The sequence below is a fragment of the Nicotiana tabacum genome, chromosome 8 (assembly GCF_000715075.1).
Source record: "Nicotiana tabacum cultivar K326 chromosome 8, ASM71507v2, whole genome shotgun sequence".
Classification (NCBI taxonomy): Eukaryota; Viridiplantae; Streptophyta; class Magnoliopsida; order Solanales; family Solanaceae; genus Nicotiana; species Nicotiana tabacum.
The window spans coordinates 8,238,630-8,257,453 of record NC_134087.1 but is presented as its reverse complement, the minus strand read 5'-3'; the positions used below and the strand labels follow the sequence as shown (position 1 = coordinate 8,257,453).

General features: G+C 36.2%; 1 protein-coding gene across 1 annotated transcript; it reads right to left on the bottom strand.

Annotated features, from left to right (window-relative positions):
* Positions 1–390: 390 nt before the first annotated feature.
* On the bottom strand, positions 391–18,020 carry LOC107799577 (N-terminal acetyltransferase A complex auxiliary subunit NAA15). Its single transcript, XM_016622742.2, has 26 exons — positions 17,836–18,020; positions 15,280–15,358; positions 13,912–13,994; positions 13,654–13,803; positions 12,700–12,815; positions 11,723–11,828; positions 10,773–10,844; positions 10,580–10,695; positions 7,869–8,001; positions 7,347–7,424; positions 7,213–7,266; positions 7,041–7,111; positions 6,125–6,179; positions 5,934–6,029; positions 5,585–5,713; positions 5,377–5,459; positions 5,062–5,292; positions 4,465–4,597; positions 4,282–4,389; positions 3,768–3,899; positions 3,459–3,515; positions 3,197–3,294; positions 3,019–3,077; positions 2,818–2,929; positions 2,610–2,710; positions 391–1,185 (listed from the first exon to the last, which is right to left on the bottom strand). Exons 1-26 carry the CDS (start codon positions 17,884–17,886, stop codon positions 989–991), a joined length of 2,700 nt encoding a protein of 899 aa, XP_016478228.2. The 5' UTR covers positions 17,887–18,020; the 3' UTR covers positions 391–988.
* Between the last annotated feature and the right edge of the window lie 804 nt (positions 18,021–18,824).

Here is an 18,824-nt window from a genome sequence, read left to right as displayed (position 1 = left end):
CAAAGGCACAAAATCTAATTCCTTAATAAGAAACTGATACTCAGGCAATGTGTTCTATATATTAAAAAATGGAAATGACACTCTGGCAACGTTTGGCTTGAACTAAGCTCTTTCCGATGGCCAACAACCATTGCATCTCCTGCATAATTTAGCTCCTCCACCCTATGTGTTTACATGCTTCCAATGAGGAATGTTCGAGAACTCTCGGAGCTAGAAAATCCCAGTTTGTAATAACTCTTTCTTATTTTCTCTTATATATAAAATATAATATCAACCCTTATTACCAAAAAAATATTAATAAATGGAGCGCATCTGCTCGAGGCTCGAGCCTCAAGCCACCTAAACACCGCATAAAACAGGCTAGAAAAAACACGCACAAAACCAAGAAAGGGAGAAGAAACTTATGTCTAGTTAAAGCTTCGGATAGACAGACTTATGACCTTCGATTTGTCCAACAAATCATGGAACATCATCCCAGCAACTCTTATCAATTTTTCACTCTGAGTACTAATGCAAAAAATTTCACATAGAACTGCGTTTATACATGAAATAATGCTCGACAAAATGGAAAAATACACACGCCTTTGCAGACGTCTATGCTAGTGGTATACAAGATCAAACTTGAAACACCTCCGGAGAGCTCACTTCAATCTGTAAGTTGTTGAAATCGCATTGCACTTTGCCAAAGAAACTCTTTTTCTGGTATCTTACCAGACCCTGAGCAACCAGAGAATGCTATACCATCATAACAATATCAGATCAAATATACACATAAAGCCAACAAAATTGAATCCATGGGTGGAGAACTGCTGCAAAAGGACGTCCATCCAAAGCAAAAAATCATCTGATGTCCCACAGCCCTGGTAGGACCTTATATATTCAACTGGAACCTTTGCATTTGGTGTGTAGGCGCTCAGAGGTTAAACATGCGGTTCCAGTTAGCTTCTCCAGTACTCTTGTGGACAACTTACTTCAGCATGAAAGACAATTAGATGTGTAGATCCTTCAGTTTGTCCAGCTTATCTAATCTCCCATTAGGTGAAGGCAAAGCACAATTTTCACCAGAATTCAAGATGACAACTCCATTTTCAGGGGTTTTCTGTGTCTGATGTGTAGCAACTGAGCTACGAATGCCTTCAAAATATGTTGAGAACGGGAAGTATTCGGCACAGCGCGCTTTCCACCCTACATGAGTGCGTCAAACACATCACTCTCCAGAGAATTATTAACTATCAAATGTAATTGTCTGTCAAACAAAAATGAGGATTTTGGGTCTCCATTTTGCTAAAAAATGTTAGCACATATAGGTAAGTAGCATAACCGAACTATCACTCAAGACCCATACACCCTAATGAAAATGGCATAAAATGATGAAGGGACATACTATTACTAAAAGACACAGAAAAATGAAAGACAAGAATAAGCATGTATTCAACTTAATTTTCTCTCTTTTGGTAAAGTAATAAGGAAGCACTTAAACTTCAGACAACAGTGTGTAGAATAAAGGCTTGAAGAAGTTGCGACTACAGCTAAAAGTCATTTCTTGTAGGTGTCGCACTTAATGGGAATGGGATAGTTACCGATTTTTCTCTTTGGGTAATTGTTTATAAATACCTAAAATCAATCAGAGAAAACAAGCAGACAAAAAAAAGACATTTTTACATTTGAAGATGTATTTATTTGAAATGAACAAATTTGGGTGATCTATCACTGCTGCCACCCTGGATGGCCACAATTGACTAGCACGAGGTTGAATTTACTACTAAGAATAGTTTGTTGGATAATTAAGCGTTTAATATAATACCAAAATGCAGATAAGAGGAAACAAAAAAAGAAGCATGTTCCCAAAACGGGCCAAATAATTCCAATCAGATGGAATGCGAATGAGGTGTCGGCCAACTTCCTCGAATAACATGCACCTTTTAGAAGTTTACTCCTATTTCAATGCTAAAGTTCAGGGAGATAAACTGGAGGGGGGGGGCAGTTATCTTGACTTAAAATCTCGTAAATGTTCGTGATGCTAGAGAATACCACCAACACCCTGATATTCATGCTGTGGAACAACAATGAGAAATATGGATATGACTGGTCAAGTGCTAAATGTCTATCAAGTCAATGATATGCATGTCCCATAACAAACCCATGATTTTCATGGTGCAGAACATTAAGGAGAAACATGAATATGACCAGTCAAGTGCTAAATGTCTATCGAGTCAACGATGCATGTCCCATCTGACCTAGGATGAATTAATTTGAACTCTCCTCTATCTTTCTTAAAGAACCATAAAAAAAATCTCTTTAAAAAGATGGAAGAATCGGAATAGAGCAAAAAGGAAACATCTCTGCAAAAAAACATAAATGAACAGGAACAGAACAAAAGCACTCACTTTCTAAAATTTAGCAGTTTGACATGGACTGTATCGTTTTTCAAGCCACAAAGGTGTATTGGTCACAAAATCCAAAACAAAATGAGTGGCTAATTTAGTTTGCCCCATTAAGATTGCAGAAATGTTATGTATGTATTTTTTTTATCTTCTAACGAAATAAGAATAGCATGCATGATATGAAGAATCAGAACAGTATGAGATGGCAAAGAGTGAATAACTTACTCAATGCAGCATCATGGTCATTAAAGGTTGTTTCCAGGAGTTTGTGAAGTGAGATGCAGTCTTTCAGTTTCCATGTACTATCAGCTCCTCGGTCTCCATCTCTAATAATTTGGAGAGAAGTTAAAACAGAACCCTTAAAGTTTTGATAACAGAGAGAGCTATGTATGTGATAGACTGCTAATTAATTTCCAGTACTGCAAGTCCTTACAAAGAAACAAGATCATTAACCGAGTCTTCAATTAACTTGACAGCCTCAGCCTTCTTGTTTGGTTCCAGAACATACATCAACTCAGCCACTGCAGCCCTGTGCATCAATGATTCTGCACACATACAACAAAGGAAGTCATTCTTTTGCAACTGAAACATGGACCGAGAATGTCAAATCCATTAATGCCAGCCGAAAATGCACCTCGATGCTTTTCAAGGAAAATATTGTTTGCATCAATTAGAGATTTCTCGTGCAACTGACTGAAAAAGCCAACAGAAACAAATAGGTAACTCAGTCTAATAACAAGGATAAATCACTGTCTAATAAATGAATATCTAAAACGTCAAAGATAGACGGAAAGTGGATGGTTCAAGGGAACCTAAAGGTAGGTCGCTCGACTTCTAAGACACGCCACACAAGTTTTTCAGCGTCAGTTACTGGAGCAGGCAATGCTCCTACTTTATGGAAGAATTTTATCTGCAAGAGATCACATTCTATATCAAGAAAGATGTAGAATCCTCAGAGTTGCAAAGAGTTCAACAAGAATTTGAACCCAGTACAAACAGTTGGCGAGGCAAACGAATATAATCTACACTACTGCAGAAAACATTATTCAAAAGTCTTAAACAAGGTAAACATACCAAGCAGAGATGAGATTTTGGATTATCTGCATCCAACCTCACCAGATGCTTTACAGCCTGGAAAAGATAAAAATCAAAGAGAACGTTTATAAATGGTCATACAGAAAGGAAAGGACGAATCCTGATAGAGCATTAGATGGATAATTACACCAGAAAAAAGAAAAGGGTGGTAATTCAAGAAGCCCGCTAAAATGCACTGGAACCAGTACCCGGCAAAGATATACCATACAAAATGATATATAAATGGATAGAAATTTGAGTAAAATGGAAGAGGAACTTTTCTAACTGTTGAGTTACAAAGGACCTTACCTGCAAGGCAAGCAAGATTTTCTGTTTCCTCATGTTTACTTCAAACGACAGTAAATGTGTCTCCAAGCAATCAGACGAGTGCGTAAGGAGCAGCGTCAGGTACTTCGTAGCTTCGGCCAGAGGATCTTCAATCTGAAGGTTTCTCGGTATTGAGAAGATTTTATTCAATCAAAATATGCAAAATTTGGAATAGCCTCAAATTAATAAAGATTTGTTCCACCCATTTTATTGGAAACATAGACTCCAAATATTTAACATGACCTCACAGATATACGACGTTAACCACTCAGTTTCATGAACTCAATTTTCATGGAAAGTAAAAATTCAAATGGTGATGGAGTTATTCCTCAGCATACTAGACTCCATATAAAATCATTTCGAGTGTCTTGTAACATCACTAGGGTCATACAGCACTACTTATTGTGTCATATTGTGCATATATCAGACTGGAGTTTATGAAGTCCAAATTCACCATGCGTAGAAGATGTGACAGCACGTTACAAACAAAAAGTACCTGAGCCAATTTTTCACCATGTGGATCAGGATCTACAGGCTTCAACTGGCGCTTCCCCGATTTTGCAACGCAAGTGGAACTTGATTCCTCATTTTTAACTTCTGCATCCTAAAAGCATGCAAAAGACTAAGTCACTTCACACTAAGTTAATTTTTCAAAAGCAATAGGAAGCAATTTGAGTACTTTCTTAGCTCGGGCCTCCGCTTTCCTCAATTTTTGCCTTAATTTCTTCTTTTGAGAGGCAGGCAACTTAGACATCTCGTCATCTTCTTCAGCTGCTGACTTTGGAGGACAATCATACAGCCTCAGGTAACATCTAATTACAAGCAAAAGGATGCCCAAGGAAACATAATAAGCTTCACTCAGAGAAACGTTCAGTACACTAGCCGACAATCTAGGACAAAACATGGATACTAAGCAGAATCATTTCAGTTATCGGATTAGCAAATGTCTATCCAAACACAAGTTTCAAAGGAAGATAACACAATAACTGAATCAAGGTCAATAACAACTGAATCAAAGATGCCCAAGGAAACATAATAAGCTTGAGTCACAGAAACATTAAGTGAGCTAGTAGACCACCTAGGACAAAATGTGTATACTGAGCAGAATCGTTCCAGTAACCAGATTGGCAAATGTCTTTCATAGGAATACTTCGTAAATTTCAAGGGAAGATAGCAAAACAGCTAAATCAAGGTCAATAATAGCAGAACAAATTAAAAATCCAAGGTTCCTGAAGATCCAAACCTCTGACAATTTTAGCGAAGTCAAAATCAGTACCTGATAGCACCACTTGCTGCTTTGCGAAAATAAGCATGTGAATGGAGCCGATCTTGAAATTTCAGCATTTCCACATACATGCGTAGTGTCATTTTCCTTAAGCAATAAGAATGAAAATCAAATTGGTCCTCTGTGATATCTGCATAATGCTTTTCCACTGCCAGAAATTTCTTTAAGGCCCGTCCAAGCTCGCGTTGGCGCAGATAACTTTCCCCAGATGCCAGTTCATACCTTTTCAAATATTCATCAAACAAAAGCTGCTAAAAGGATCACAAACCCAAGCAGATCATGATCAAGCTTTGTGAAGAGACTTACCACATGCACTGCATATCGTAAAGGTTGTTGTGTTGATCCCCATCTTTTGTGAATAATAAAGCCGTCTTTTCGGCCAATGCTACCTTCAAATACATCCAGCATAAAGAAATGAAAAGACAAATATAGGAAAAATGCATAGAAATTGAAAATTACCAGCAACGATTAGAGAGATAAAATTAAAGAAAACGAACATAACAAAGCTTTGTACCTGATCAGCCTGAAGCATACGCTTAACGCATTCACTGTTAATATAGCGATCCGCAAGATCCATACACCTGGCTTCATCAGCCAATGCTGCAGCAGCAGCCAAGTCACCACTATGTTTTACTATGCGGCTCTGTGTCAGAGAGAACCAAAGTCCAAATACAAGTAGAACTTAATTAGACACATGAAAAGAGGAACTTTTCTTGATAAACTAGTACTTAATAGATAGTGTGTGGGTGGATTTTACCAGGGATATTGCCAAATATCAAAGTCAACAAACAAATGGTAACAGCAACAGGAACGAATTATGACAGATTAGAAAATATTTTGATAAAATAGATGAGCAAATATACCTTTACAGAGTATAAATCTATAACAGTAGGAGTGTGTTCTATTGCCTCATCAATTTTTATAAGAGCAATGTCATACTGTCCACATCTATCATAATGCTGCAGCAAGAAAGTTTTTCAGCAATAAGGAAGGTGAAAAGGAACAAAGAAATGGACATGAAAGCTCTGAATATTTATGGAAGATGTGAGCAAACCTGAGCCAAATAAAATAATATCCACATAAGTGTTGAAGGAGGCTCTTTTCCCTCGCTGCAGCAGGGAGAATAATGTTACATGTAGAGTAGAAGAGTATATTCTAACATATAAATATATAAATAAACGAATCAAAATCCACAGAAACCATAGCATCAAGGTAAGCACTGATTACACCTTGTAGAATTCTAAGACTGAATACCCTTAAGTTGATCTCAATGGAATCAAAGAGCATCTAGTTTGATTGCTAGAAGAGATTGAGAGCGTGATAAAGGATAAGAAAACCAAATAATCATGCATGAAAAAATAAATAGTAGCTCCTCAAAATTCATTTCTTGAAGTTGTATTGAGAGTGCAACAACAACAACAAACTCAGTGCAATCCCACACGTGGGGTCTGGGGAGGGTAATGTGTACGCAGACCTTACCCCTACCTTATGAAGGAAGAGAGGTTGTTTCTGATAGATAGTATTGAGAGTGCATTAGTCAAATTTGAGAAATCAGCTCTGATGTTGAAGTTTTATTGTGATACATGCAATTTTATCATGAGAATCACTTTGATTTTGGTCACACACACACACATATATTCATCTCTTAGCCTGAAACTAGCAAAAAATGAATTATTTATTGCAGCTCTTTAAAGTAAAAAATGTAACCTGAATTTACCTAGTAATAAGAAACCTATAAACTAGCGTCCAACCCTGAACTGGTCTCAAGAAGGTCAAGGTAGTGCAAGAAGAAAAGCAAATGAGAACTTCTTACTGATCAAATAAGATAAAGGGGGCAAAATAAACAATAAATCAACTCATGGTAAATGGTTTATTCGGTTTGACCAGCAGTTTGGTTAAGCCTATTATGAGTTTATGTGACATGCAATAAGTGCAACACGCATCGGTAAGTACAGACAGACTTTGCTTACCTCTCGGGATATCCACCAGTAGTCTTAATTGACTGCTCCAACCTCAGAACCAATTCACCTAAAATACTGGCCTGTAACAGATACACAAATAATTTCAAACACCAAAATAAGCAGGAACATAATAAACCCATGCATCCCCCGTAATAGTACATGAAGGAAGATATAAGCTAACCTTGCCAGGGTGATTGTACAATGGATAAAGATCAGAAAACAACGAAGGAACACCCTAGATATTCATCACCAAAAGACATGTCAGCTTAGCTCTAAAGACCACGGAGACCAAAAAGTATTTTAGCCAGTAAGTACCTTTGCTAGAAGAGGTCGAATATAACTCTCTGCTGCCTCCCGAAACTTGTCATCTCTGAGAAAATCAAGTGGAATTCTCTGAAAGAAATAGGAAAAGAAAGTTCACTGCGGATGCTTATGATATTTCCACAAGATTGCAACAGGTAAGAATGGTGATAGACTAGTAATAAGATGTTTGCATGTCAAGTTGCTGAAGACAGAAACAGGAAATCTGTTAATGTCCTTTTAACATTTTAAAAAGGAAAAACAGTAATCATGAGAGAGTATAGCTTATACTTCAACCGTAATAAGGTCCAAAGAGACAACAAAGCAAGGTAACAAGATCAGCTATCACAAAATATACACAGTACTTTGCTGACAGCAAATATAATTAAGGAACTTCCTTAAAACGATTCGACAGGATATGGAAAAGAAAAAATAGCCACTGCCCAACAATCATTGGCAACAGAATAAATTCAATGATTATTGGACAGAGCTAGACAGCTATTATCTTGAGAGTAGGCAGGATAAAGCACACGTTACCTTTACGGCAGAGGATCTACTATATTGCTGGGCAAGTGACTTGTACAAAGATTCTAACTTATCAATTTCATCAGAACTATACTGCCCTTTTTCAGAATGCAGTCCCAGACATCTTTGTAACCCCTCGTAGTATCTGAAAGTTAAAGAAAGAACATATTACAGGTACAGTTCATTCTTCAGCTTCGGTAAAAGAGGAGCTAACCATCTATGTCCATCCACAGAAAAGAGAAAGGTCAAAATGACAAGAAAGACACATGCATGTGATTAAGAAAACAACAAAGAAAAGGCCAAGGCAAGAGCATTAGAAAGTAGGACTAAATACATGGAGCATCACCCCAGATCAGGTTCAGAAGGAAGAAAAGGAAGAGAACGGAATGCAACGATTAGCTTCTTTTCCTTCTTGTACCTTGTACCTTGTATACAACAACTGTGGAAGGCATAAAAATGTCATGACAAACCTGAGGTACCAGAAAAGATCACCGTGCCTTTAAAAAAAATTACTATTTCTTTGAAAAATCCTAAAATATTATTGGTAGTTCTGGCACTCCTAACAGCTCATCCATTGCACCAGCAATATGTGTCTAACTCAAAGGTAACTTGAAGTTAAAAGAAGAAAACAACTAGATAACAAGTTTCTTCAACACATTGCTTGAGAACTGGACCTTGAATCATTAGCTGAAACAACCTTCCAAATTATATTGGTTACTTTGATCTCCATTTATAAAGGACAAAAAGACACAATAAGCCAATGAATTGCCTACTTCTGTTTTATTTTTGGTGCAAAGGTGAGTTTGTAAATGACATAGAATCTCTGTTGGGCATTATAAAATCTTCGTAAGAAGAACAAAAATTTACTCTTGGGGCTTTTTGCTTTTTGTAAGTTGTAAAGATGGCTCTTGATGGTAGGCTAGAAATATGAAAGCCTATTATTTGCTATATTTTAATTGTGTTTGAGCTTAAAAGTAAAGAATTTATACTAATTAGGTGTTTCTTATGTGCAGGAGCAAGTTTGGATGAAAGCTGATCAAAAGATGACAAGTTGAACGCAAACCAGGAAGTGAAGAAGTAAGAGAAATAATGGAAGCTGTTGAGATGTGGAACATGTACATTCAACGGTGGCTTCATTGTTACTAGATGTAAAATTGCAAGTCATTTTGGTGGGACCAATAATTATGTAATGATGAAGCATAAGGAAAGAGACATAAACTAATAATGGAAGACAAGCACAGAGAATGGGAAAGGATTGTGCTTTGGATTTAAAGCTCCAAAAGCTATAACGTGAGGCGGAAACGAATCAGAGAAAACGGCAGCAGAGTTTGACATTGGACAAGCCCTCTGATAAGTCTCACAGGCACGGTGGATGGTGCGCTGCGTGGCGCGTCGCGTCTGTGCATTTTCTTAGAGAGGGTAGTTTCGTCCGGGCTCGTTCCTACTTGGTATAAATACAATGACAACACGTATTTGAAAGGACTTTTGATCTACGAAAGATTTGGGAAGCAACTAAGGCAAGAAGACACGAGATTTCACCAAGATTTCAACCAACGATCGGTGCAATACGGGAGTTTGTATCTAATCAATTGATGTTTTCTATGTCTTTAAACCTCATTGAGATGACTTTTTCCATTGCTATGGAGTAGTTTTCCCATAGGGTGTTGACAGATATAGTGTATTGATAATTTGTTAGGGATTCGATTCTTGACAATTGTTTGACTTAGTTGATGGAGTTCTGAATTATATTGTGAAGTCGGTTCATTATTTTCCTTAATCGAAAGAAGAGTTTCATATTGAATTTCTTTACATCTTAAGCTCTAGTTTAAGTTCGTGATTCAACTAGGTAATCGAAAGAGTCTTTTGAATTATTAATCGAACCAGAAAATAGGAAAATATTTGTGAGAAGTTATCCTTTAGACTAAAACCATCATTATGTTCATAGCAAGTATTCATAGTGCTTCAATTGGATTATTTCTGGGGATTAACGTTTAATCGAAAGAGCAACCTTAACTTCAAGTGTAATCTAATTATCTGGTAAATTCGCGAGAATCAATAGTATTATAGAGTGAACTACTTCAAGAATTGGATCCCGAGTCAAGTGTCTTGCACATGTCTAGTCAATTACCCTTATTTCTCTTACTGATATTTTTGTGTTACTCAACTCTTGTCTTCCGTGATCAATTGATAATTGCTTAAATTTTAGTAGTTACTTATAGTTGATAATCATTCCAATCAAGTGTTAATTTCCCTGGATAGTAATTAAAGGAAGATTATTCAAACATTGTTCAAATACAATCCCTGTGGAGACGATAATTAAACTATACTATCTTTGACTAGCGAGCAATAATTTCGTGTTGTGTTTTGCGCTCGTCGGCTCTTAGCACAGACTTTGTGCTAAATATTCAAATAAAACTGTTATCTTTCTCAAAAAACACCTTACATACACAGAAATATGAAAACTCGAGTTCGCTCTTATCATTTTGCATTAAACAGCAGAAAACTAATTATGAAGATTCCTTCTACTTATCAGAATTTACAGGAAAGAGCACCAAAATGAATACTGATTTATTAACCAAAGAACGACCTAATCCTAGAATAAGCGAAAAGATGTGCACACAGAGAAAATTACAGGTTACCTGTAAAAATGAATTTATAATTATATACAGCATCACCGAAACGTCTCAGTAATTTATGACAAACAAACTGAGATAATAATGCACCTGTAATTGTCAGGATTCATTGAGAGCAGCACTCTGAATAATCTTTCACCTTCTTCAAAGCGGCCAAGCTTCAAAAGAAGTGAAACCTCTTGCTCCTTGTAGCCCAATTTGTCAACCTATTGTGGCATAATAAAGTCAACATCCGGGTGTAACTTCAAACTGATTTCTTTAAGACTGCATTATATGAACTTACAATCTTAGACTCTTTCTTGTGCAACTCTTCAAGGGCCCTCTCAAGAAAACCATATTCCTCCAACAGAGAGATCTGAAACAGATTACAACCAAGTGAAGTTGAAGCTTTCAGAACAAAAATAAGATAATTCTTAAGGCAGTTGATAACAAAGTGCTCCAAAAACAAAAGGCGTTCATTGGTCTAACTTGCAAAATGCATAAATCACCACATAAAGTAGTAATTTGTTTCACATATTAAAGAGTTGAAAAGCAATTGTAATTTAATTGAAATAAGACCAGTGAAGTCTCGTTTAAATAGGCATAACCTGACGAAAATTAGTTCAAACCCCAAATTCTACTTATAACCTCAAGCAGGACGCAGAAATGTCAAAATCAGGAAGATCTTCGAAATTAGTTCCTTGTGGGTGTTTAAGTAAAGCAAGTGAATGGTTTTTCATGTTTAATTTCACAGCTATGCATAGCAGCTTTTATCCAAAAACATTTTACAGGAGCTGAGGGCCTTTCAGGTTTTTTGAATAGAACTATATCAGAAAACAAGGAAATAACCATTTATCCAGAGTCAGTTTTTAATGATTAATTATGTATCTCAGGGTCAGGCTTTCGGAATGTGTTGCTAAACTAGCACTACAATGAGCCAAAATTGAACCAGATGTGTTGGTTGAAGGAAAAACCTTCAGCATGCTGACAGTAGGGCGCTGGAAAGCACCATCCCAAAAAACTATTCTCATGAGATTCCAGCTCATTTTGGGCAGTAATAAATAAAAGTACATTAATCTTGCTGGAAATTTTAAGCCTCAAGGTACAAATCCTAGGTGGTATCGAGCAGCAGAACAGCACTGGTATATGTATTGCACTAATCAAACACACTTCCCATTGTTCCCAAATAAATGAAAAATTAGCAAGAACAAAATCACCAGAAGCATGAGATAGATACTCCCAGCAGATTGTTACCTTGTATAGAAGCATCTCTCCATGTTCACACCGTTCATTTTCTGGAGGATAATCATCTTCAAGAGTCCCTTCATATGCCTCAAGGATATCAACAGCTTTTGATCCACTAACATACAACAAAATGAAATGCGGGTTGATGTTAAAAGTCAATGTTACTTTTTGAAATGCAACATCCATTATAAAACAGTCTAACGGAAACAAAAAGATACAGTACCATTACCACCAGCACGGGACAATTGTAAGCAACTAAGCATATTCAGGCAAGGGAACAGCAACAGAAGATCACATGATTTGATCGCACAATATCTTCACATTATTCCATTAGAATATACCAAACTCCAATTCTTGTGATGCCTCTCAGCAATTAATAATAGTTCTATTTACTGTTTCTCCACTAAAGAGGCTGGTTATTACTAAAAAACCATGCCATTAGCACTTCGAGAGACTACATAACAAGGACAAAAGCCATGCATCTTCAAATTTCACGAAACCTAAGAGTTAACTTTTCTGTTCTACTGAGTAAACAAATATTACCTCATTTGCTTTTCTGTTCTACTGAAGTAAGCAGATAATACAACTTTTGTTCCTGTTCGCTCACCCAAGACCCCCCCCCCCCCAAAAAAAATCACTGAAGTAAACAAATATTTCTGTTCTACTGAAGTAAACTAATCTTATCCTAAACATTTGCAATGTGCGACTATGGCCTACAACCATAGTTGAAAAAAAGGGAAAAGAAAATGACAAACTAAGGAGTCAGATCACTGCCAACAATCAGTCATACTCTATTTCAAATGCAAACTAAATCAAATTCCCCAATATGGATGTCCCACATCTCACACACAAAATCACTGTGTAATGCAGCAGTTCTGCAACTCCTCAACTAGATTTGCATCAGACATCAATATAGAGAATCGCCAGGAGAAAAACACACATCTACCAGTTGTACTAGCTATTTCTATAATAGTAGAGCAAGTTACTTGGAGTTTAAATGATGAGAAACAGCAAAGCCAATCCAATTCATGCGATGATTTGGTTTCAGAGTGAGCAGTTGCTGTCTCGTTTCAACAAAACCTGACAAGTCACGCATTTGTGCCTGCAAAGAATACGCATAACCCATAAGTTGGACAAAGAAGCACGCCAATGGAAAATGAAAACAAAACATAATGAACGTGACAGAAGTAAAATAACAGAGCTGCTACACTATACAAAAAAAGCTCTTGCTCACCAATCTAACCAAATTTTTAGATGCTAACCATGCAAAAAACGCTTTGGCATAGAAAATTATGATATCAAGGACCCGGAACAATTGAAGCTTACAACAGCATAGAAGGAACCTTTAATGCCAGGGCTGCAGCTTAATTTGGAATGCCAAAAGTTACTGGGATCGTCGGATCCATGACATAAGAAGCATTAAGCAAGTGATCCAAGAGAATATACCACATGAATGTCACATGATGAAATATAATACAGCTTTAAGCACGGAACACAAGAAATAGGATTTGCATGAATGCTAAGACATTATAACTTTACGAGCATAAGCAACCCTCTTAATCCACTTGCTGGTGAAGGGTATACAGTGACAGTGCCATCCAATGCTCCAGATACACATCAGCGATGAGACAATAACGATAAATGTGCTTCAATTGTATGTGCAAGCTCAAAACCAGACAAAAGAAAAGGTTAAGCAGAAACTAAGGCAAATTCTTTATCCGCCTCCCTTTTATATGAAAGCTTCTTATGAATTCTTGTGACTTGCTCATTGGGGAGCAGCTATTTAACGACAGTTTAAGATATGCGATTGAGATGCAATATAACTCTAATCTTTAGCAACCATGATATGAGGCTTAGCCTGATGACCTTGAATGAAAAACATCTTAAGTGCAGGCAAATTCTCAGAAGGGAAAGAAGAATGTTATTAAGATGAGTCCAACCTGTAAAAGAGATAGATCACGTAATATCTCAATGTTGTCTGGATCAATTCTAAGGGCATTGCGGTAGCACTTAATTGCTTCACGGTACTCTCTATCAGACCGGTAGAGTAGACCATAAACATGCCAACAAACATGACTCTTAAGGTCATTCTGCAAAGAGAAGGGCAGTTAACCCTGATATACATAACACATAACAGTAGAAGTTAAACTAGGAACTTTCCATTCCTAAGAGAAAAAAGGGAACTAAATTAACTCTACCTTCAATCCAAGTCGGACAAGTTCATATGCTTCTGATTTGCGGTCCATGCAATTCAGCGTTAATCCTTTCATTGCTAGAGTTTCTGTAACCAGATCATTAAGTAAAATGACAGCAAATAACTTAGAAAGTCTCAGAAAAAAGGACAGTCATTAAGATACAAGAATACAAGAACTAGTGCTACTTTACTCAAGCTCATCCTGATTACTTCACATCCAGCAGAAAAATGGTCTTAAAGTGAGAGTTTGAAGAACTGATCTAAAATATATAAGGATAAATTTCATTTGGCATGCATATTGCCTATGGTTTCATATATATTTTGTTATCCATCATACTTACCAGGGAAAAGTAAGGTTGCAATACTTCATCTATTTACAGATTACAAATTAACTTGCCAAGGACCAATTAAAAATGGAAACGGTTGTTATTCAGGAACACCCTTGCCAATTGGAGTTTTGAGCGGAGCTTAAAGCCTTTTACACAATATATATCTTTGATTATTAATCAAATTACTGAATATGCAAAAGCATTCAAAAGATAATGTAGATTCACTACAACAACAACAACAACGACCTAGTATAGTCCCACAAGTGGGGTCTGGGGAGGGTAGTGTGTACGCAGAGTCGCAGACCTTACCTCTACCCCGATGGGGTAGAGAGGCTGTTTCCGAATAATGTAGATTCACTATCAATCAAAATAAATAGAAGGGAAAAAAAAGGCAAAGAACACATGTTTGAATGCAGAAATAGAATTCAAAGAGTTAGCCATATCATATTTGAATGCAGAAATAGAGATCCAGAGATTAGTTCATCTCCCATACTCAGCCTTTGGTTTTACTCTATAATCTCCTCTTGATTAAGGACACTAACTCAGTCCCACTATAAGAAGCAATGCAACTAAACTATCTGTAGGTAACATACTAGCCATGGAATATCAAGCCAACCTTGACATAGCCACAGCAGTTCAGACTAGAAGATTTGACTATAACTAGTTATGCATTTATTGGCTCCAATAATACAAGGAAGTGGAGGCTGTTGATTGTGTCCCTCCATCACCTTGATATCATTAACGCAAGCAAAAGAAGAGGAAACTGCAGCACTCAATTAAGTTATCTTGATAGGTGTTTTATATTTGATACCAAAAAAAACTCGTCGCTTCTCCCAGACAGTGATTCATGTATCACTGCTTTCAGGCACTTCCACTACGAGAAGAATGCAATACTTCATGAAGCAAGTAACTCAATCTATCAACCCTAAAACGGTACACATTGGCTTTTACAGTTGAAGGAGCAAAAACCAAACAAACTGATATTTCTATCTAACGTTTTATGATTTTTAATCCAGATGTGCACCAAGTAGAATTGTACATACCTCCATGGTCGGGAAATTTCTTGAGAACAGTGTCAGCAGCTTTCAGACCTTTCTTATACTGCTTTGTCTCATACGATTTCTGTAGCAATTGAGAAATTCGACTCCAAATTAGTCATGTTTTGGCCATTCAGTAATAACGAAATTAGAAGAGAAAAAAAAGGTTGGACATTGTAATATGTACACAAGTCATAATGATTTAACTGGAATATTTCATGTTAATGTTAGTCATATGATTTAGTACGAAAAAGATTATATGTCAAATCTTACTATATAAAGTAAGTATTCCTTCCGTCACAACCCAAAAGAAAAGACTGGATTTAGGATACAAGTCAAAGCATCTAACTTTCTGTGTGATTTTTTTCTGATAGATAAGAAAAAAGTTTTATTAATCAAAAGTAGCCTAAGCTTGTGCTCTGAAATTATAACAGGCGAAAATTCAGTTCCTATCTAGACTAGATGAGGTAACAGGAAGTCTTGTATGCTATCCACATCATATACAATTGCATTTTACACTGAAATATCAATAGAGAAACACTAAATTTTAGCCGGTTTACGTTCTCCTTCTCACTCTTAAAACATTTCTGATTCCTTCCCTTCCAAAATTACTCAGCATACACAAGCAAATATTCTCTCCTTTTTCTAATTTTTAACATGAATTCGGACAAGGACTCCTAACTTTGGAGATAAAAGTATATGTTTGAAAACCACATGCAAAGTACTATCTATCACATTTTTACACTAAATATATTTAAAAAATAATTGAAAAAGTTGGTTTTCGTCAATATAGATCCTCTATATATTCTTGATAAGGTATACATACCCTATTTATTCGGCTATATTATAACTTAATTCATTACAATATTGGTGATTAATCTGTAGTTCAAGAGTTCTTTAAATCTCAAGCTCATACCTACCCCTACTTAATGTAAATCTAAGAAGTAACAACAACAAAGCCTTAATCCTAACTTGCTTTCAAATCTAGAAACTGTAGGTCTTTCTACTTATCCAGAACAACAAAAAAAAAGGATGTAGATCTTTTGAAAAACTTTCCTTCAATGTGATTTTCAAGTCTACTTTGTTCCCTTTTATCACCTTCAATCATCATACTATCTCACCTACTAATTGGCATAATTGAAGGTCTACCCCGAACATGGTGAAACCATCTCAAGTGATGTTTGTCCTCAATGTGTGTGACTTGCACGCTGTCTGATCTTAACATTTATAACCTTGTCCAATCATCACGACCGCACATCCATCTTAAATTCGCATTACGACCAATCCTTCTAGCAAAAATTAGCACCTATTCTAGATCACCAGGCACAAAAGTGAACTGGCTTTTGATGAATGTCCCTGGTATATGCTTTCATACTTTTGCCTAAAGTTTCATTTTATGACTCTTGAGTTTAGCACCACTATAGTTTGCATAACTTTAAAAATATATCCCTTTATTCTTATGTTCTAAACTTCATACTCTTCGTGTCATCATTTACTCTTATTGTAATATGAAAACGATACACCACCCTATCCAGGCGTCAAAAATGGTTGTTTCCCTCTTTACTCCCTTGATGATTTGTAATCTCGTGGTTGAGAGCGGAAAGGTCTTTCCATTGGAACAGCTTCTTTTTCACACATCTAACTCCACGAATATAGCTAAGGTTTTTTCCGTATATATACATATATTTCGCCTATCCTGGATGTATTAGAATTGGCAAAAAAAAAAAAAAAATCATCAACACTTGTATTGAGAAATTAATCAAAATAGCCTCTCAATCTCTCTTTGATCTGTATCTCTTTTTTATTTTAATAAGGTTGATCTCAGCTGTCTCCTGTCAAAACTTATTAAGAATATTCCTTAGTACACTTAACTTAGTTTAGTCCAAGCTAATACATTTTCTTTCTTCCCTTTCCGTATCCATAACTTTCGGTATAAGTCGTCTAAGATAATCCAAGCTTTGTGAATCGCCTTCTTGTGTTGGTAGTAACTTCATATGCCACTCTCTTTTTTGTCGAGCAGATTTGCACCAACTCCTCAGTCCACAACCATGCATGTGATTCTAGACCTTAAGAAACATCTTGAGCTTCATTTGTTACTCAACTTATAAATTTCTTGGATGGATAAAGGAGGAGGATTGTGGTAGGTTGAAAATTAGCATGAAAGGAGTCAATTTATCATGAATCCTCATAGTACTGACATGCCTAGTCAGTATAGTAGAAATTCCTCTAAAACAGGTATTTTGGACCAAATGAATCCATATTTGCCCAGCACAAAACCATATTAAAAATCGCCAGCGCAAGTTCAAATTCACGATTACACTACGATTCCTAATTTAGCATTGCAACTCAAATGCTACCTGCTCTTATAAAGTCAGAACTCAATAAACAGCATCGACAGATACAAATGCAATCGTCATAGTAAATCAGTCAATGAAGTAATTTAGCATAAAAACTAGATTTTTAACTGGAAGAAAGAAGACAAAGGAATTGAATTAAAGTAAATACGACCTACAAGCCTCCATTAAAAAACAATTTTTTTTGTGAGAGAATCGAAGAACTTACAACGATGAGTTTGAAGAGGTTGGCCTCTTTAGGAGGAAGCGACGCGCCCATTGTTGAACAGCGAAGGTTCTAGAGAGTGAGGCTGAATTGAGAAGGTAGAACGGAGATGGTGGCGTTTATCTGCTGCAACCCTACTGAGAGTGAGATATACTCAAAGTTGCAGCTCTCGGGCTTGGTGGGGAAGTCCGCAGGGGGTATTTGAGTAATTTCGTTAATTAGTTACTCCTGTGTTACGTTTATGTGAAACTATTTCTTTTTGGTCCGTTCCAAAAAGAATGAACCCTTTCTAAATTTGGTAATAATTTAGCTTAAAGTTACAACTTTATCTTTAATGAGAAGTTTTTATAATCACACAAATACTCTGGGTCCCATTTGGACTTGTTTAGGACCACAAATTCCAAAAATCTTATTTTTTATTTAAACTCCGTGCCCAATCAAACAGATTCACCACGGAGTAGTACATTCCATCTCTCGGGGAAATTTACTTTTCAATTTTACACTAGTTTGGAAATTTACTAGTTTACTCAAATGGGTAGGTGAAAAAAGGATGTTACTAAAATGGGTAAATTTCGAGATTAATTTTCAGAATTGTCTTTCCCTACTCTCAAATGCTGAATATAGTAAGCTAGCGTTGGACATAAATTTGATTAAAACTTTTTTTAAAAAAATTTAAAGTTACATTAAAAAATAATTTTTGAAAGTTAAGAATGTGTTTACACATGCATTTTATTTGAAACAAAAATTGAAGCTTTGTGAGTGTATAAAAAAAATTTACCCAAAAACTACGTTAAACCATTTTTTAGGAGCTTAATAAAAATTCAATATTTTTTCAAGAATTGATCTTATGAACAAATAATGTTTTCAAAAAAAAAATTGAATAAAAATTGCCAAAATTTATGGCGAAACAGGAGCTAAGTTTCCTTCCTAACAACAATTAAAAAATAAAACGAGCATAACAAACAAATAAGGGGGGAAGAAGAAATTGATGT